This window comes from Eleginops maclovinus, chromosome 18, assembly GCF_036324505.1.
Source record: "Eleginops maclovinus isolate JMC-PN-2008 ecotype Puerto Natales chromosome 18, JC_Emac_rtc_rv5, whole genome shotgun sequence".
Lineage (NCBI taxonomy): Eukaryota > Metazoa > Chordata > Actinopteri > Perciformes > Eleginopidae > Eleginops > Eleginops maclovinus.
This window is the reverse complement of record NC_086366.1, coordinates 21,998,501-22,020,300: the sequence shown is the minus strand read 5'-3', so window position 1 is coordinate 22,020,300 and position 21,800 is coordinate 21,998,501. Positions and strand designations below refer to the sequence as shown.

Sequence of the window (21,800 nt, the reverse complement as noted above, 5' to 3'; positions counted from 1 at the left end):
CAACTAGCAGAAAAAGTGGATACATTTAGTTTTAATAGGAAGTTTCAATTTCCTCCAAATCTCACAACACATTTTTTGCCCACTTTATTATCTTACAGAACCATTTTCTTTCTGTTCTCATCTAGAGATGGTATGAAGTATTTAATAAAAGAGGATTTGAAATTGTTTGTCTTGAAGAAAGGTTTTTCCACAAGGTGCATTTTCCTCGCTAAGTTAAATCTTACACAATTAAGGGTTCTTAAACAGTACGTTGAATTTGGGGTTGGCCGATTAATAGTAGAGAAGATGCTCCCTTTGTAATGGTATAAAAGATGAATAAACATGAAGATTTTAAAGTGATAACTGGTGTATTGACTGATCAATAAATGAGGTAATTTGTCAGCTCAAATTCAACCTTTGAAAAAAAGGTAATCGTTACTCCATACAACCTTTATGTGCTAGAAAAGGGTTTTATGTCAAGAATAACACAGAGGCAAGAGACCACCACTTGCCAAATTCATAACAAACAAAAAAAAGGTTATTAACCAAACACGTTCAGCTCTCTTACCCGGGTGGTGGTGGCAAACAGGTACTTGTCTCGGAGCTGGAAGCTGTCGGCCTGCTCCAGGATCACTGTGCGTTTTTGTTCACTCTGGAAAAAGTCGGTGCTGCTGAGTATAGTGGAGACACCCTGAGGCTCATGTCTCTGGACCAGCACTGTGGTGGGGGGGTCATAAGGCTCCACGCCCCTGTGATAGGGTAAGGAGGGATGAAGGAAAGAAACAGGAATGGAGTAGAGGGGTAGATTAGACGGAATGGAGTTCAGAGGAGTGGATAAAGCAAGGGAAAGTGAGGCGAAGGTGAAGATGGGAGACAAGTGAATCATTTTGTTAGGCAATTCTTTCTGAAATAACATTTTAACATAACTTTGTTTTGCTCCAACTATATATTAAAACCTTTTGACTTCCTTCCAAAGATAGTATTTCTAGTGGCTATGTAATGCATTAGCACTACATACAATTTTAACAATCCATCCTCCTTCCATGCAACCTACAAAAAGTTTCCTCTCATCGGGTTCCTTGTTTATCACTTGTGTTTGTGAACATGCATTTCATTAGCATTTGTACATCTAATAACTGAAAGAATTTTGCTGTAGGTGTTTTGAACCATGACAAACATTGCCATTCATTTTCCAAAAGTTCACACATTCAAACCAAAAAATGTATTCAAGCCATCGACTTCCGTCCAACAACTTTCCAATCCATCACATGCCTTTTGGACCACATTATGCTACGACAAAGAATTTTATTGGAAGGTGACACACACTGACAATATTTTGGTATTTCCTATTCTCATATCCCTCAGATGTCTATTTTCGACCAACCAAAGTTGAACTTGAAGAGAAAAATGAACATAGATTTACTTTGTCCCCTTGAGCAAATCCACAGAGCAAAATGATATTGAAATCAACTGGTAAACTTGGTAAAACTTCAAGGTAAACGTTAACTACAACTAAATAGGTGTATTTTAGCAAAGAAACATCCAATATCTGCTGCTAAAACTAATTTGCTTTTAAGGTCTGGCTCAATGTTACACTTCCATCATGAGCTCTGTGCTCCCTGTAGCAAGGCAACAAGGGCCCAGTTGACCATTTTCAATGTCATAGCCAGTTTAAATATTTCCCATGGGCCACAAGGTTGTTCAGTGGTTAGCACAACAAGAAGCTTTGAGGTTTGACATACCTCTTTTTCCTCTTTGAGGACTTTGCCTGTTCCCACTAGGGTAAGTTTCAAGTTTAAGAGGTGTGTTTTTTTTGTTGCAGGCATTTCCCAGACATGGAGGGACTATAAACTGGAGATATATCTTTGTCTAGGTTTACAATGCAATACTTTGCAGCATGATTTCTTTCATTTAAGATACCATTCCAGAGGGGATACCTTTACTCAGAGGGAAAAGACTGAAAAATAGGTTCTGAATCCTTCTTATTTAATTAAAATAAGAATTAGTCTGTCTTTCTAATGGTTTCATTCCTACAAAAGACTGTTTTTTAGCTATAAGAAAATGCCAAATTTCAAAAAGATAAATGTCAGCAGAGACAATGAGCATGTTCAAAACAAAAAATTTCAAAAAGCTATTTATGTCCACTAGTGCACAGCAAGGGTGTTCCGAATCCGTGGCACGGAGAGCCAGCCAGAATGAATGAAGGAGGTTCACTGGGTCTTATCGTCTGCCTTCCAAATCAGTGTGTTTTCCTCCAGAGTCTCGAGAGCTAAACAGAGAGAGCAGTGTATTGGCTCGGCTCTGCCTCTGTGGCATTCTTTCAAAGGTCCCTGTTCAACTGATGGACACTGTCTGGGCTTCATGAGTGCATGGAGGGCTATTCGCAGTCTGTCTCTGTCCCTTCCTTTAAATTCATCTCTGCCCCTTCTAAACATTTCTCAAACCAAATTCTTTCCTAGTGTTGGCAGTTTCTAATTTTCTGACAGTTCTGTTTGTCATTTGGTTAGTGTCTCCCTAAAATGATAAAAAGGTCACATGACAAGGTAATATGAAAAGATAACATCACAAGATAATGCCAAAAGATAATTCAACAACGTATCGCCACGAGGCATCGCCACGAGGCATCGCCACGAGGCATCGCCACGAGGCATCGCCATGAGGCGGTGGTGAACCGTCAGGGCCTTCAAGGTATTCAGAGAATACCCTGGGACCCTCATATAATTATTAATATTAATTATACTAATACAATGTAATCAAATTTAAATAAAATCAATAAATGAGAATAGTATCTGTGTTGTTGATCTGTAATATTACAGTGTTACGTTGATTTGTTTGTCTTTCTCGGTCCATGCACTACGCATTTGAGTGGTTTTGTGTTAAAATGCAACCAATCAGATACCGCGAGGTATCGCCACCAAGTATCGCCACCAAGTATCGCCACCAAGTATCGCCACCAAGTATCGCCACCAAGTATCGCCACCAAGTATCGCGCCACCAAGTAACGAGCCACCAAGTAACGAGCCACCAAGTAACGAGCCACCAAGTAACGAGCCACCAAGTAAAGAGCCACCAAGTAACGAGCCACCAAGTATCGCGCCACCAAGTAACGAGCCACCAAGTAACGAGCCACCAAGTAACGAGCCACCAAGTATCGCGCCACCAAGTATCGCGCCACCAAGTATCGTGCCACCAAGTAACGAGCCACCAAGTAACGAGCCACCAAGTAACGAGCCACCAAGTAACGAGCCACCAAGTAACGAGCCACCAAGTAACGAGCCACCAAGTAACGAGCCACCAAGTAACGAGCCACCAAGTAACGCCACCAAGTATCGGCCACCAAGTAACGAGCCACCAAGTAACGAGCCACCAAGTAACGAGCCACCAAGTAACGAGCCACCAAGTAACGAGCCACCAAGTAACACCACCAAGTAACGAGCCACCAAGTAACGAGCCACCAAGTAACACCACCAAGTAACGAGCCACCAAGTAACGAGCCACCAAGTAACGAGCCACCAAGTAACGAGCCACCAAGTAACGAGCCACCAAGTAACGAGCCACCAAGTAACGAGCCACCAAGTAACGCCACCAAAAATCGTCTTGAATAATAGGTAACAGCTCTCATGGTCAAAATCTCGATTGCTCTCCTTTGAAAAACAAAAAAAATCTTTACAAGGACATGTTGACTCGCCCAGGCATATTTGCTCTTTACCTTTGTTGAACAGTGATATTTTTCTTGTTTACCTTCCCTTCTGCCCCTCTTTTTAGCCTAGCTGCTTCATTTCTCTCAGTGCATTTAAGTCCCTGCAGGATTTGTAGTGTTGTCTGTAATCCACATGGAAAAAGAGATTGTACTTCTCATTGTATGCACAGAGGATTTTATTGAGTCTGTCTCCTAGCAGTGAGATCAGAGGATTAGGAGTTGGGTGGGGGACGTACCATTCAGATTGGTTTGCTTTTAAATGCATCCAGCAGCAGACAGAGTCAGGCTTGAGTTTCTTTGGCTTTCAGCACCCTAAGAATGATCGGCAGCACCACATTAGCACCCCATGCTAAAGCCAGAACAAACAGGATTAGACCCAAATTGGATAGAGCCACAGGGGGGAGAGTTTAAGATCAATCGTTACTTGCCCTGCCTTTGTACTTAGATAATTTGCAGTTGCTTTTGGTTGGTGTATCAATGCAATGGTGTAGCTTCAAACAGAATTAAACATATATTTGAGGTTGCTTTAATTCTTTATCAATTCAACTTTCTATTTGTCACAGACAAAAGTTGCTATTCCTTCGTTCAAACATTGGTGTGGCTTTACTCCAAATGTGCTTGCCAAGATGAGTTCTCTGGACACTTAAAAATCTGATGCATATTTACAAATGTCAGGCTTTTATTTTATTAGCCGGCAAGCATATTTTTGATTCTGATCCTACAAAAAATATTTTGCGTAGCTGATTTAAAGTAGAGCCATCTGAATTCATTAAAGATGTTGAAGCAAGTTTTCATTAATAAATGATGGAGAATGTTGTGTGTGCACAAATGCAGAGTCACTGAGGAAAGGTTTTGGTCTCAAGCCAATAAAACGTTCTTCCTCTCCAACTTCAATTAATATTTCAACTGGTTTTAAAGCCAAATTTAAACTTATACGCCAACTGCTTTATTTCAATGTAAAGTAACAGACCCTGACTGCTGAAGAGTTTGGCATAGAAAAGGGTACGCAATCCCTGATTTCATTGTCTTGCTGTTGGCAACAGTGCAGTTCAAAAGGCTCTAAAAAGGAAGGCTACTTCCACACAAAAAGTATATATTTTTCAAACCATAAAAGCATAAAATCCACTATTTTAAAACGCAATAGGAGTAACGCGTTCTTTTTGTTCATAGGGCAGAGGTAAATGCTACTGGTCTTTTGGTGTTTTGTTAATAATCATTCACATGTAGACAAACTAAGTTTGACTGCAATGACTCATGGCGTTTCTTAAAAGAATCTAACAATTTCTTCAGCACCATGAGGACAAATAAAGTACAGGGCCAATGTAAACATTGTGTGCATAACAACTTCAATTTATGTTCACAGCTTCATACAGAACATAAATATTGGATGAAGAAAGAAACACTTTTTGTCATGCCAAAAGTGCCATTTATTCCAACTCAAGTGTAGGGGCAACCTATAAAACTGCTAATTTGGAGTCATATCTATAAATTGCCTTACATAAACTGAATACAAGATGTAATACAGACATCAATGATTTAAATAAACACCTAAGGTAGCAGCATTTTATAATATGATCCAAGAGCAAGAATTCAAATGCATATGGTAGACCCTGTCTTTGGTGGTGTAGTCTCATCTCAGTTTTTATATAAAGTCAGTGTTCTTTCATTCCCTGTTTTTAAAGGGGCCCTATTATGGTAATTGTCAGGTTCATATTTGTATTCTGTGCCTCCACCGTGCTTTAATGTTCAAAAGGGTCTTTATTTTTCTCATGATGCCTGTACCCTATTTTCAACCTCTGTCTGAAACTGAGCACAGTCTGCTCTGATTGGTTAGCTGGCTGTGTCTTTCAACCCCTTAGAGATGTCCCGCCCCTTATCTTGTTATGTAAGATGTTTTCGAGCACTAGCCAACAGAAATTTGAGTGTTACATAGAGATGTTACAGAAGAAACCAAAGAGTCAGGAGGCCTATCAGTCAGGGGGATAAAATGTTTGAACAGAATAGAAAATCTTGTGAAAAATCTTATAGATATTCCTAAATTACATTCTTATTATAAGCTTAATTCATTTAGATGAGTCAGCCTCTATAGCCGCTCCAATAATGGTATTATGGATCTATTAATCAGTCTCACACTGATTCTGGCATGTTTTAATGAATCAATATCGGATGAAATATAGCTGATCAAAATCCAATACGTCCGTTGCTGAACTCAACCCTGTTATGTCCTCATCTTAATTTCCCTATCTGCACTCTTTTACTCGTCCTTGCATATAAAAGTGAACATTTGGTTTGAATATGAAACATTATTTTGAGTGACTGAGCTCAGACACAATGGGCTGAGCTTCAACACTGACAAGTCTATAATAAAACGGTTTTAGCTTTAATCATAGCTTTCACCGAATACAATTTACTAACAACCAGCGACAGCTTATTATATATTTATTCTGTTAGTAACGTGATTAAAGGTCATGTTTCTAAGGTTAAAGAAGATCCACTTTGTAACACTGTTGAACAAACACGAGTTGACCAGGTGAGTTTGTAGTTTAAACATCTCCAGCAGACTGAGACTCTTTCCCTCTAGCTGTCTCTCTAGCTTTAATGTCAGGAGATATTCTCCAATCAAACCTTCAGTCATATCAAATCAATCATTTTAATAAGTCAGATTTATTATTTGCAGCCAGGACCTCCAGTATTTGATATTGTATCTTTCACAAAGTACGTAGGGGTCAATATTCCAGATACATGTTTAGTCTCATTTAATTTAGGGTTAGGGTTAGGCATATACTAAATATTAAAAAGGACTCAGATCGGGAGTGTTTCAAGTCGACTTGAATATGTCATTCATGATACCATATACACGACTGGCTTTGCAGTTAAATTTCTCACACACGTCTATACTTCTGCTAGTGAGAGGTTATATGGTGGGAAGCCATCACTCCAGGGCTTCAATGTAGAGCATAACCGCTTGATGTTAGCTTGGACGTTCATTTTCATAGTGATGCACTGATGAAATATAAACAGCCCACAGAGGAGGGGCAACTGGTTCTCACTGTAATCCAAGATGATCTGCATCTTTTGATCTCCTCTGCTGCCCAAACTACCGTAATTTCCGGACTATTAAGCGCACCTGAATATAAGCCGCACCCACTGAATTTAAAAAAAAATGTATTTTGTACATAATTAAGCCGCACATGTCTATAAGTCCCAGGTGCCTACCGGTACATTGAGACAAATGAACTTTACACAGGCTTTAACGAAACACGACTTGTAACAAAAATAAAAGAAATAGCAGTAAACAGTAGCCTACCAAGAAAGTCATTGGTCACTATCTTCCTCCTCCTGTGCACTGAAACCACTGAAGTCATCTCCTTCGGTGTCGGAGTTGAATATCCTCAGAATTGCTTCATCCGATGTTGGATCGTCTTCATTGTCGCTCTCGTCACTTTCATCCGGAGGCAAATTCCCCGCTGAGCTCATGCTGCCCTCTTCAACACGCAGCAGACCAGCCTTTCGAAAACCGTTGATGATAGTGGATTTTTTGATAATGCTCCACGCTGTCAGGACCCACTGGCAGACTTGACCATAAGTTGCTGTTCGCATGCGGCCCGTTTTAGTGAAGGATTTCTCCCCACTTGTCATCCAAGCCTCCCACTGAACACGGAGCGCCACAACGATTTATACTGATGTCGAGTGGCTGCAAATACTTTGTTGTGCCCCCAGGAATCACAGCTGGAATTGAGTTTGTCCTCTTGATGGCTTCTTTCACAGAATCTGTGGGCCCTCATGCTGTCCAACACGAGCAAAGCCTTGTTCTTGTGAAAGAATCCTCCCGGTCGCTTGCCGTAACACTCCGTATGCCATTCATGCATTAGGCCTTCCGTCATCCATCCTTTCTTGTTGACTTTCACAACAATCCTTCTCGAGAATTTTTCTTTTGCCATCGTCATGCGTTTAAAAATCAACATCGGTGGAAGCTTTTCTCCCGATGCCGTGCAGCTCAGAACACAGGTGAAGTGCGTTTTTTCTAGTGGTGGGCCGTTATCGGCGTTAACGTGCTGCGTTAACGTGAGACTCTTGTCGGCAATAAAAAAAAATATCGCCGTTAATCTATTCTCAAAGTTGGGTTGGGAGCTGGGTCTATACTACGCAAGCTATGATGACTTTCACCTTGATAATTTAGCGCGGATGTATACCTAGCCGAATTGCACTGTAGGGGGCGAGATCGAGTCTTTGACCTGTGTTTCTTCTGTCTGTGGATCTGACCCCGGTCAAATCAGCCACATTAAACGTGACATGCTAACATGGATACAGCAGGTATGAAGCCGCCGGGTTTGCTTCAGGGGAAATGTATTTTTAAGAAGCTTCCCGATGGAAACCTCGACAAAAATAAGGTTGTTTGCACCTTGTGCAATGCGGAATTAGTTTACTGTAGGAGTTCATCCAGTCTCAAGTACCACCTAAACGCAAAGCATCCCTCAGCTAATGCGGAAGATGCCGGGCCAAGCACTGATGTAGCGCGGGGGAAGACTCGTCGTCAAACAACTATGTTTGAGTGCAACCGAGGCAAGCCCGTCAGCACAGCTCTATCAGCCAAGCTAACTAGTCTCCTCGCTCAGTGGATTGCCACCAGCTGCAGGCCGATTAGCGTGGTTGAAGATGACGGGCTCGAGCTTGTTCTCCAGGCGGCCACAGGTGACCCATCTTACAAACTACCTGCGAGGCGAACTATCATGAGGAGAATACATGACCAGCACGCAGAAGAGAAAGCTACGAAAGTTGAGAAGATGGTAGAGGCGAGGTCTGTAGCACTGACTGGGGACCATTGGACGTCCGTTAACAACGACAACTACCTCGGCGTTACAGTACACCTCATCGATGCTAGCTGGGAACTTCACTCCTTCGCTTTAGGTATGCTACGTTATGTCATTTTAAATTACATAATTTAATTTCGTAGCCTATTAATTACCACCACGTTATGTTTGCTTCTTGATAATTGCTATATGTTTACTACTAGTAGTGAAATTATTCTAATTTACTTTGTCTGTCCGTTAGGTGTGATGAAAACAGAGGAGCGTCACTTTGCAGAAGCGTGTGCAAGGCAGTTCCTCGACGTCGCTAATCAGTGGGGGATAACTGACAAAATAAGCACTATTGGAACAGATAGCGCTCCTAATATGGTGGCAGCAGGGAGGATACTGCCATTCGAGCACTTGCCCTGTGTTGCGCATGTTGTACAGAGAGCTATTGTAATGTCACTTCGGGAAGGTGGTTTTGATGGTGCACTGGCCAAGTGCCGTAAAGTGGTCGGACATTTCAAACACAGTCCGGCCAACTCAGACGAGCTAAATGTCCAACAATCCCCTTGGACAAGTTAAGGAGTCACTCGTGCAAGATGTTCCAACGCGTTGGAATTCCACTCTCGAGATGATAAAGCGCGTGAGGCGCAACAGAGACGCACTGCACACAACGCTGTCTCTGCAGAAGCACAACCTGGCCCTCCCAACAAATGCGGATTATGAGAAGTTGGCAAAGCTAGAGAAACTGCTGGAGCCATGCAGGTATGGTCTACAAAGATAGTGTGTTCATGAATTGGCATACAAGTTTTTAAATGTCACTTTGTATGTAAGAAACACCTGCCCTTAAATGTGTAATCTGAGTTAAATGAATCTGTCACTAATAATTTTTTGCTCTGTGTGTGTGTGTCTGTGTGTCTGTGTGTCTGTCTGTCTGTAGGTACATCACTGAGCTCCTTGGTGGAGATAAGTATGTATCCTGCTCTGTGGTTCTACCTGCCCTGTGCCACCTCCAGCACACGATGAACATCTCAGATGATGATCCTGCCTATATTGTGCGATTCAAGGCTGCCTTCATCAAGGACCTCAACCAGCGGAGGGAGAAAATAAACCTGGAATGGCTTAAGGTATGTCAGAGTGACCAGAAGATAACTGCATTTTATGACCATAATAGACTGTAAAGCCAGATGAATAAGTCATGAAGAAATATGGAGGTTGGATTTGGAAAGTGACATTTTCATCAATCAATAATTATTATTTTTTATTCATCAAAGGTGGCGACTGCTCTAGATCCACGATTTAAGGACCTCAAGTGCTTGCCCAGAGCAGAGAGGGAGCCAGTGTGGGCAAGCTAAGTGCGTTGATGAAGGGAGAAGAACCTGCTGTGCAGCCACTCAGGGAGGAGAACCCTGAGCCACCCAAGAAGAAAACAGCCCTGCTACTGATGGGATCCGACTCAGAATCAGATGAGGAGACACCAGAAGACAGTACAGTGGAGAGGTACAAGGTAGAGTCCAGTGCCAGTCTAGATCAGTGTCCACTGAAATGGTGGTCGGAGCACACTGCTGTCTATGGTAAGATGGCCCAAATTGCCCGTAAATACTTGGGGACCCCTGCCACAACTGTCCCATGCGAGAGACTTTTTTCTTTAGCAGGCCATATTGTGCAGAAGAGGAGAGCTTGTTTGTCACCAGAAAATGTGAACAAACTGGTCTGCCTGAGTGACTGGTGGAAGAAGGAGAAATAGAGCTTTGACTGACACAAAGCTACTGACTGTAAACAGTTCATTACAACCTGTTATATAGGCCTACTGTTCAACTAAAAATAAACAGTTAATAAACACAAGTACATCTCATTGTCATTGATTTATTTTCATCACCAATTATCATAGAACAGCTTTCTCAAGCAGTTTGTGATGCATTTTGGAAACTGGAGATGAGCCCCTGGTCTAATGCACCACCTGGCTTGAGAAACCCGTTCTCAAAGACTTACTTTTAGTCATTATTTGGGTAGCACACATATTCTGAATGCCTTCGGCAGAATTCAAATGAGCCATTTTAATCTAGATTAATCTAGATTAATTCCAAGATTAATCTAGATTAAAAAAATTAATCTATGCCCACCACTAGTTTTTTCATGCCCAGTTGTTTTCAGCGTGACTGATGATTCGCCTTTCCTGTTGACAGTCCGAGTGAGAGGCAGGTCAAACGCCAGAGGAACCTCATCCATATTTATGATGTCGTGCGGGCTGATGGAATGCTCCGCTATCTTTGCATCAGTGAATTTGCGGAAGTTTGAAACTTTTTCCTCGTAGTCGGGAGGGAACTGCTGACATAGACTCGTTTGTACCCTGATGGACAGGCCTTTACGTCTCATAAATCTTAGACACCACGATGGTCACCTCTAAAATCCTCAAACTTCATTGTGGTGGCAATTGTTTTGGCTTTCAGTTGGATCTGCACAGTTGAAACACCTCGGCCGTCTGCTCTCTGTGTGTTGATCCAGTCTTCGAGCTCATTTTCTAGTTCGGGCCATCTGCTTTTCTTCCCTCTGAAAGCTTTTGTTGTCTTTTTGCACCGAGTTAGTTCCTCACGCTGCTGTTTCCAACGTCTTATCATCGACTCATTAAGGCCAAGCTCCCGTGCAGCAGCTCTATTTCCTTTTCCAACTGCCAGATTGATCGCCTTCAACTTGAAAGCTGCATCATATGCATTTCTCCGTGTCTTTGCCATGATGCGGGTGACAAAATGACTACCGTAATCAGAATGATGGGAAGTTTGAGCACGCTCGATTTACGTCACATTATGTGACGGTGCTCAGTTTTTTGTCTATTTTTTTTTCAAAATCCCATTTTGGCGGCATGAAGCTTGTGAAAGCGGGAAAAATCCATAAATTAGCCGCGTCATTGTATAGTCTGGAAATTACGGTAAGTGAGTTTGTTTCTACTCAACTTCTGTGCTGCCGCTCGAGCATTACAGGAGATGAACTGGAGGGCTGAATCATGTGTTGCATAAAGCACATCTTATTTTTGGATCACTTTGAAGGGTTTCCTAATGGTTTGTCAAGCAAAAACGTAAATAGGACGTATTTTCTCAATCAGCTTGTTACTATGAGAAATGGTATATAGTATTCCCTGTCAAAAAGGTACAGCCATTTGTGGGGTTTTTTAGATTTTATTTTTTCCTTCCATGCTCTTCTGACTGGTTTGAAGTGGATGGACACACTTTGAAAAGGTGATGTCAAAAACATTTAAAATAGAGAGTAAAAGTCAATTCCAATCACTGATCATCTGCTGATCCTTCAACTTCCCTTGAGAAGTACTAAAGTCACTGTAACAGCTCGCCCTAACACACACACACACACACACACACACACACACACACACACACACACACACACACACACACACACACACACACACACACACACACACACACACACACACACACACACACACACACACACACACACACACACACACACACACACACACACACACACACACACACACACGACAAGTGAAAGTAAACATGAACCACGATAGCTTTAAGGTCTCGGCCTGTTGACCAACTCAGACAAGAAACCCAATTATTTCCCTTCCCAGAAGATAAACACAGTTGGTAAATATGACCAACACTTTTCTGACAGTATATTATAAAAAGTTTTAACCTCAATGAAACAGAAAGCAAATCAATCAATGTATTTTCGAGGTTGGAAGAAATGCAGTCTCGGAATGGGTTGGCCTTTATCTGTTTTTTGAAAAGATAATGAATCACTGCTAATCTGGCAGAGTTTTTGACATTATTAGGAGGTTGCGGCTAGATAATAATGATCCTTAATATGCAAAACAACTGTCAAAGACTCTTGCGAGGGGCCGCCAACTCCAGACACTGAGCTATCTGGCGGCCCCTCCCAAGAATTTTTGACAGTTTTTTCACAAATCTAGGATCATCATATGCGGTACGTACTTGGCTTGCTTACTTGGCAGCTAATTTCCGGACATGTCATGCACTCACTCTCCCCCTGTTATACTACTCTATCTCTAATAAAGTAACTCCCTGGCTCCAAAAATATCTTAAAAACTCTTGCAAGATGACCCATCCTCCTATCCACATTTCAACCACTTGAGGTCAATCCCTAACGACCATAATCAATTGGGTGATGAGTTGCTGATTTTTTTTAACAGTGAAACTCCTTATGCTCCAAACATTAAGCGGCTAAGACAAATCTTTGTGAAGTGACCAGGCAGCCGTAACTTAATAAATAATCACAGTGTTTATCACACAAAATTAGGCTTATGTATAAATTGGAATTTTCTGGAAGAGTGCATTTAATTTTTCCTCTATACAGCCCAGGGTTCAGGACATCTATAACATTCAGGCAGACAGCAGTTGTCTTACCAAAAGTAGGTCTTCACGTGTTCTTGGATCAACACCCATGTCTCCCCAAAGTCGTCCGATTTCCACAGCTACAGGGGGGAGAGAGAGGAGGAGAGGAAAGGTGGGGAGGAGAGGGGGATGGTGTACTGTAAAAATGTAGGTCATGCTCATTCTTTCACTTTGGCTCTTGAAAATGTTACAAGCAGAACACTGTAGAGCCCCTCTGCTGCTATTGTGCTTGAATCAAGGAAAGCCAAAAAAAAAAGCTTCCGTGGAAAAATCTACGCAGTCAAAGCTTTCTTCTCTTGGTAACTGCATAATTATACAAGTAGGGAATATTTGCATTTTAAAATGTAATGTTTCTCATCTAAGATTTTGGCTTTATCATAAAATAATAACATCTGATGGTACAGAAGCTGGGGGAGAAGTCTATCGAAGAGAAGTGAATAAAATGAAGAAGACAACGCACCTTTCACACCTTTAAAAGTGTTCTCATGAATTTGGTTTTATACTGAATTGTGGGTGGGGTCGGTACCTGTTTGTTTGGGTGGGAGCTGTCGTAGCCGAGCACCAGGCTGGAGGATCTGCTGTGGAGAAGCAGGTCTGTGGGTTTGAAGGGCAGAGAGAAGCCCTGCACGCTCGTACAGAAGTCAAAGGTCTTCCACAGATAGTTGTTGGTAGAGTCCACAAAAAGGTACTGAAGAAGAAGAGAATACACACTTTAACTCACAACAAGACATCAAACATTATACCTGAGCTAATTTGGTTCAGAAATGTGTAGAGGCTTATAAATAACAAAGAGTGGGGGGAAACCCATATCTGTTAGAAACAAGACTCTTGTCTTCTTCAAAACTTAACTGATTCACATCGTCAAAAAATGCAATTTTAAAAATGCTACAGAATTCCAACACACCAAGTCAAATCAGTTGATACGCCTTTTTCAAAAATACTACTGAACTAACCATAACACATTTTACTCCATTAATTTCACTTTTCATGCCATAATTTAGCCACACTGTCTTTATAGCTGACTATAGTAGATCCTGAAATAAGCACCCTTATAAGCTGAATCCAGATACAATTTTAAATCGAATTGTGACTTAAGAGATACTGTAAGATTTATAACCCCAATCAGCACATATTCTCCAGCCATGTTACTTACAAAGTTTGATTATGTAATGGTAGTGTGCTAATCCTATTATTCTCAGCTCGCTTTGATGTGCTGTCACTGTATTCTCAATGCCACTCAATTATGTGTAGGCAGGGAACAGCACACTGCTACCTTAAAACGAATATATCCTTTAGGACATTTTTTTTTTTCAAGCTAGTCATTCAGACATTATTCAATAAAACACTCACAGAATGTTTTCGTTCTTTAAAAAAAGAAGCTAATAGACCTTGCTATTCAGTTTAAATTTGAATGCTGGGAAACTCACAAATATTGTTATTGCATAACATTCTGATATCCTGAGTTTCAGTGCCCATAAGAGTATAAACTGCAAAAACATTGGATCTAAATTTCCCATAATTCAACTCAAAAGCATGTTTTTGTTAGACATTCCCTGTCTGGTTAACACCTGTGTCTTTGAAATGCCAACATTAAGCTTTCGGTTATGAATGTGTTGTCTCCCACCCTGATGACATCATCATAGTTATTTTTACAGCCTGAATAGAAGTAACCATGACAAGTAAGCCAAACTATGTGTGTGAAATTGGTAGTGTGTCTCTTATAATCCTTATACATGTAGAATGAATACCGGATTTGTGCTTAAAAAAATACAATATACAGATCCAGAGAAGTAGTAAGTAAATGTTCAAATCCGTCTTGAGCATTTACACTAGTGATTCCTGCTTGGTGTATGTGAAAATCTCTGTCAAAGTGTACGACTGCTCCATTAAACTCCATTGAGTGCAGAAAAACACAAGTTACTGAAGCAAAAGTGTGCTTAAGTGTTTCTCAGGTGCTCCATCGATGTCTGAGTGCAGTGTTGCGGTGGAAAGCTGAGGTGCCAGATCACTAATGTAGAGTGAGCTTTGCTAATTCAGTCCCACCTGGAACAGAGGTCGTTCAAGTGTTCACAGAAGCGCAGTATACTGATTAACAAATAGGCAAATGAATCCAGGAGCAGTTAAAAAAAACATTCACTTTCCTCGGTTAAGAAGATTTATTATCAGGACTATGTTAAGCTAGGGTGTGACTAAATCTACATTTATATTTTAAATATACTAAAAGTAATAATTCTATTGGGGATTGGTTCATTTTCTAATGCAGAAAGAAATTGCAATTGCATGTTTTTAACATGCAATTTAACTGTCATAGAATACATTGCTTGAACCAATTGATTTGCATTGAGAAGATACTAGAGTTATTCTTTGAGTACTACCAATGTTAGCTTTGATCCAAGCAGCAGGGTCTTGGAATTAATCTTGACTCACCCATATCAATACAGCCCTACAAAAAAATAGTAAACAATTAAGGAAATAAGCTATATTGCTTGCTACATCTGTCATGTTTGTTCATGAGTATGGAGCTGGAGCTAGCTTAGCTTAGCAGAACTTAACTACCAGTATAGCTCACACATCTTGTTGTTTAAACTGAATATAAATGGAAATGAAAAAAACTAACCTAAAGTCCCGCATTTTTGTTTTACTTTTGTGTTGGTTTAACAATGTGTTTATGAGAAAGGTTTGTATAAATACTTATCACTTTGAAAAGCATCAGGGAGGCTTTTCCACTTAGTTGTAGCTTTGATGCTAAGCTAGGCTAATAACTTCCTTCCTCCACTGCCACAAAGAAATGTACATTTTATGGATCTTCTCATGTAGCTCTTGGAAAGAAGTTAAATGAGTGTATTACCTAATGTTTCACATTATGTTGCAACTAATAACCAATCCAATAGCATACTATTGAATCATGTTAGGTCAAAATCACTTGGACCAGTCAAGTCTTCAAGATTTGGTTATTCAAGTAATTATAGGTTAAATAGTCATTTTGACGTACACTGACAAAGTTACTGACAATATGGATGAGATAAATGTCCAGAGAGAGTTTAGTTTCTAAACTTTTGTGTGATCAGGTGCATTTCAGGTCAGCTTCTGACACACTTTACTGATAGAAAGAACAGCTGGCGTCAAAACAAGTATCGGTGTTGTAGAAGCAATCTTTGAACTGATGAAATCTGCATACTTTTGGTTTCTATTTACTCATGCATGGAAAACTTTGGACACATCAGGGAGAAAATATGTAAGCAGTTTGATTTAGAAGTGAACCTTAAAGTATTGTTTCTGCCATCAAACATGGTGAAGCTTTGTAAAGTAGATTTTTGGACTCCTGGTGCTTTCTGAGATTAACCACAGACCCAGTGGGGATCCTGCTCTTTTTTCTTTCTGCGTAACCTATATTTGTACAGCACCATCGCTTCATCTGTTTACTTCCTCTTCTCCACTACCCCCTCCTTTGCTGAACTCCATCTCGTAGTGAACCCGCCTACCCCAGACAAATGTCACGCCTGTGGTACCATGTGTATTATCCAAACACAGAGATTTCACTTTTGTGTTTTGTTCCCTGCTATTCGGGCACACAGCAGCTAATTGCCGAAAGATAAACAGCCTGTAGCTCATAACGATATAGAATTGGAATGATTATTAATTGCTGATGAAGAACAATGAAAGGCTTCAGGCCACCTTATCATTGTTACTATATTTATGTATATCATGTGAACGTATGTTGTTCGTGTTAATACTGTGAACCCGCCAGCTGAAATTGTCATATTTAACTATTCTTTTGTATATTTATATTTTGTGTTAGTATAGATAGTTAAAAACATTTTTTTTTAGAACTGTTCGATATTTGCCTCTTTTCATAAAACGTATTTCCTCTTACAGTGTTTATGTATGCATTATCTGTAAACCTACTTGGCAATAAACCTGATTCTGAGTCATTGTGGGTGGTATGCGCATATGACAATGTTTGGCTTTCCTTCATTGTCCTGTCAGCGTGTAGGGGGTTTGAATTAGGATCGTTTGCATAAACTACTCCTATTTTAAAAAGCTCAACTCAAAATTTGCACAGCTTTGCTTTAGGGTAAGCTTAAATCACTTTTGAGGTGAAGGACTGCATTTGAACAATGTGGACCATTCAGTGGGTAATTATGAATGAATACTTTACAAACAACAAAAGTTACCTTTGCTTCTCTTTGATACCTCCATTGCCTTAAACGCCTCCATTGGGTTCCTTTGTTTACTTCCGTAACATAATGAAATCACTGTTTAACACTCGTGCTGTTAATGTCTAGCGAGGTGCTGCAGCACAGGCAGTATGAGAAAAATCAATAGCTTTTGAGCATTAAAGAATGTAAACATCAAATACTAATACGAACCTGAAAATCAGATAATTTGTGCTCTTTAAGTAAATATTATATTTGTTTAATATTCCCCAGTTCTCCGATCTTGCCTAAGGCATCAGTGGGCTTCAAGCAAAGTGCGTCTTCGACTGTCAAACCATAAATGCCTTTAATGAAAGATCGACCAAAAGTCATGCTCCCCAAGTGAACAATTGTTCTGTCTCGCCCCTCTTTATTGCAGCTGGCTTTAAGCCATGCTTTCAAGTGTGGTCTTCCGACTTGGTGCAGAGCATGTCAAACAATCTTGTGTATTTCAGATAGCCTCAATCAACCTTGAATGTCTGGAACTATATAGGAGTTCAAATAAATAGTGCAAACTGCAATTGCAAAAACTAAAGTGTACGTTCAAAGGAGCCTAAACAACTCCATAAACCTCTGAATTTAGTACATCATGTGTTTGTGTTGAGAAAGGGACTGCAGAGGAGGTATATTAATAGTTACACTCATTAGGCATGAACAGTACCCTGGAGTACAACGGTATCCATCACTGAAAAATCTGTAAGTATGCAAATCCAACTGCTCGTTCTTTTACCTATTACTATTGTTGTTATTTTTATCTGTACTGTTACTTTCATTTTATTTTTCGGATTGTATTGTCTCTTCTTCTTTGTATTGCTCCTATTCCTGTTGCTCCTATGACACCTGAATTTCCCTATATGGATAAATAAAGGTTTATCTCCTCTTATCATTAACAAACTGAAAATGTATGTCTTTGACAGAACACTTACCAATAACCCAAGTGGGAACTCATGACATTTAAGAATGTATGCATTTCTTTTGACCCAGCCCCAATTACTTACCCTCCTGTTGTCTGCAGGGCTGTGGTAGAACTGGGAGATGACCTGCTTGCTGCCGTCCTTGGCCTTGATCGCAGGAAGCTGGAATTTGTCTGAAACAAGTGTGAAGGTGGTCCCGTAGTCATAGGACACATAGACCTGAAGACAAAAGAGAGAAGAGGGAGTAATCAATGACTGCATTGTGATACCTGTACAAAACAAAACTCTTGATTTGAGAACATTGATAAGGGCGTTTACATCACAATTTGTAAAATGTTCAAATGCAAGGGCATATTTCATAACAAATGTATTATACGGCTTAGTGAATACTCAATTCAGACTGGTCAATTTAAACATTTCCAAGGTTGTTAATACTTGACCATTGATGCAGCTAAGGATAACATGACCGTTGCTAAGGAGGATCAAGGGACCATGTGCAGTAATACCAATGCACAGAAATGAAATTAATAAAATAATAAAATAAAAATACATATTTGTGAAGACCAAGAAACTTTGGATTCATGATGGCTTATCTTTTCCTATTAAAGAAAAGAAAAGGACCACAAGAGGTTAAAAGACAGAGCGCTGGACATCAGAGAAATCAACACAAGGAGAAAGACAGGAAGTAAACACTAACGGGAACACTGTATGGGCTCATACTGTTAAGACTGGTTATTGGAAAAGAAAATGTGAACAGTCTGTTCGCATTTTCTTGGACAGTTAAAGTTACGTTGCTGTTGCCACAGTTGGTACACTGGAACCTAGTACTTTTCCATTAGCGGGGGCAATACAATCGTTTTTAGGTCAAAAAATAAAACGTAATCGATATTGTGAGTCAAGTCGTTGGTAAATTTAGTATTTTACTTCAGCTAGATTGGTAGTTATCAGATGCACAAATCCTACAGCTGGAGAAAACAGTTTTTGGGAATTTCAGATGAATCTCTAACATCATGTTGCTAAATTCTGAGATTTCTAGAAACTTTGATGAAAATATAGACCTTTTATTATGCATGATAACTGCCTCAAGTTATGTTGGTCTTAAAACCCCTCATAAACAAAACATTTAAGAGAGTTTGGGTCTCTTAACTTTTTATTTTGGAGGAAAGTTCTGAAAGCTGATGAGAGGCCAAGCAGGGAAGGTAAAACAGAAACAGATAAAGAAGAGAAATGCTTTGTGTGTGTTGTGTGCGTGTACTAGTAGCAGACGGAGCACTTAATCTTTGGCTCAGCTATAATAACATTACTGGAACATGATAAACATTTACACAAGTGTGAACACACACCTTCTGTTGCGGATGTTTAGGAGGAAATTAACGACAAACATTCAGCAGATAAGGGGGGTTAGGGTTGGGGTTATGGATGTGCTGGTTTTAGTTTTCAGGCTGGGCTGTGTTCAGGTGTACTCACAGAGCTGGTTTTGGGCCCAGTGGCTCCTGCGCTGTCTCGAGCCAAAGCCACGATCACATTGCTCTTCTCTCCAGCCCAGTGGACCACCATCTGGTTATGGGAGTCATTCAGGTTGGCCTGCAGGACAAAAACAGGTTAATGTACCTCAAGGAAAAAGCAAGCAGATTGAGAAACTCTCTTTAGATTTATGCAATCTGTGGTTTTGCCGAATTGTTAATATTTGTACATTTGTTTCGCACCTGGGAAGAAAGATGCCTTTAAGAAATATTTCTTGTCACAAGAATAAATGTAGACATCGTCAGCTAAACATGTGGTTTGAATCACAGTAAAGTGAAGCTTGGCAATCCGTAACAATTTAGACCTTTTTTCCTTTCTGAAACTAAACACGCACTGTTTTTTCTTTAACGACCCAAATGTCGCACTGCTACATTGTCATAGATAAAGATCAACAGCAGCTGAATCCGTTGTTAAGGCTTTATGAGAACTCATTAAGGTATTAAGGCACAATACGCACAAGTCCTGAGGCACCCCAACGCTGTACAGCTTGAATATTGTCAAAAAACAAATGTAATCTAATAACGGTAGTTCATCATTTAATTGTAATAAATTGTTAAATGTGTGACGTCATACAAAAAGGGGTTACTTGAAGCCTTAATGTTGTTATCTGATCTTGATATTTCCCATTGTGGTTACATTTGTGTTTGTTTACATACCAATTTTAGCCAACATGATGCCAGAATAGACTGCCTGGTTTTCTCTACTATGACTGGACTTTGGCAGAGAGTGACATTACACATTTTTGTTAACAGACCCAAGAATCCATTTTATTCATCGTTTTGGTTGATAGGTTTTATTTTATGGTGTACTTATGAAGGATATCTCAATGTTTTTTTTAATATTCCATTTTCATTAATTATGCAATTAAGTTAGAAATATACATACCGTTTATGTGTTTACAGTATTGTCTTAAAATGACTATAACGTTGTTTATTGAAATATATCGTCCAACAAATTGAAGTCGAGTGATTGGAAAAATCTCTCTAATAAATCCACAGTATACTATCATCCTAACACCATTTAGCACATAAAGAGCCACATTTACTCAGCAGTAGGAGAAAACTAAAACATATAAAAGAAAAGTGTAAATTGGAATTATATTTGTTAGGTGGAAAGAAACACGACTAAAAAGGAATGAAAATATTTCTACATGTTTCTATATACTCTACATACAGGAAACGTATTAATACTTCATAATAATTGTTCAGCTTGTTCTGCACATAGATACTAAGACCTTGTCTTTGTGAGGTCTCCCTTGCTAAAAGTGGGGGGCTCCAAGCGTCTAATTCTTAGCTAATCCAAAAATGGGCATCGTCTGTGGAATTGAGTGAAAGACAGCTAACAGCTAGCAACCTATATAAATAAAATGGTTAGGTTATACTGTATAAGAAAAACAACTATCTAGAGTTGTACATAGATATACATTGGCTATAGAAACTAAAACAATTGTTTTTAACAGGCTGTGAACATGTATATTTCTGCTGTAAAGTTTTGCATTTTAACATGGGGGTCTATGGGGAAATTGCTTTAGGAGCCATCTTACGGTTGCCATTCCATTCGATGAAATGCAGTTCTTAGTATTTCTGCATTGGCTTCACTGCTCAGCCTCAATGCTTTCCCCGTTTTAATACATGTTGGTGAACAAAGGAGCTTTATAGCACAGAAGAATGAGCTACTGATAGTATAGTTGTTAGTAGAATCAATTTCTTATATGATTAGCTGATAATAAGAACAATTACACAGACAATCTTTTCTTCACTCATCAAGCTCCATCAGTTTGTTGTTATTTGAATGTACAGCATGTTTATGTTAATGTAAAAGGTGGAGACATTCTCTTGCTATAACAAATACTAATTCCTAACTAAGAGCACCTCCCATCGGGCCCATAGATCAATAAAAAGAAATAGGCTATTTCATCTTTTTTATTTTCTCCGCCTCATCATATCATCTCCTTGCTGCTTTCCTCTCCTTATCTTTTATTGATGAATCTGGGAGGAAACAAGCTTCTGAAAGGGCTCTTTTTTTGCTTCAAAGGCTTTTTCTGCACTTTCCAACTGACTCGCACTGTGGAGTAAACAACAAATATCTTTGCTACCCCTGTCAGTCGGGATCAAACGCAACCCTAGACCCGGTCCTGAATCCTGTTTTCGATTATCACAACAAGCAAATGGATGACAGTGCTGTTTAAACGTTGGCATTTTGATAGCAAAGAGGAACTGGAGTTTAATAAAATATTCCTCCTGAAACATTTAAACGGCTGCTGGCAGTGGGGCATGCATTGCTGGGCTTGTGTTTTGCTAACATCA

The 21,800-nt window shown here is 39.9% G+C and overlaps 1 protein-coding gene across 1 annotated transcript in view; it reads right to left on the bottom strand.

The window, feature by feature from the left end:
• The window catches only part of sorl1 (sortilin-related receptor, L(DLR class) A repeats containing), a 93,882-nt gene that overhangs the window by 57,910 nt on the left and 14,172 nt on the right, over nt 1-21,800 (bottom strand). The window contains exons 2-6 of the mRNA XM_063906850.1: nt 19,438-19,554; nt 18,055-18,189; nt 13,387-13,548; nt 12,873-12,940; nt 548-728 (exon numbers count right to left, since the gene is read on the bottom strand). Of these exons, the coding sequence (XP_063762920.1) occupies nt 548-728; nt 12,873-12,940; nt 13,387-13,548; nt 18,055-18,189; nt 19,438-19,554 (663 nt within the window). The remainder of the gene's footprint in view (nt 1-547; nt 729-12,872; nt 12,941-13,386; nt 13,549-18,054; nt 18,190-19,437; nt 19,555-21,800) is intronic.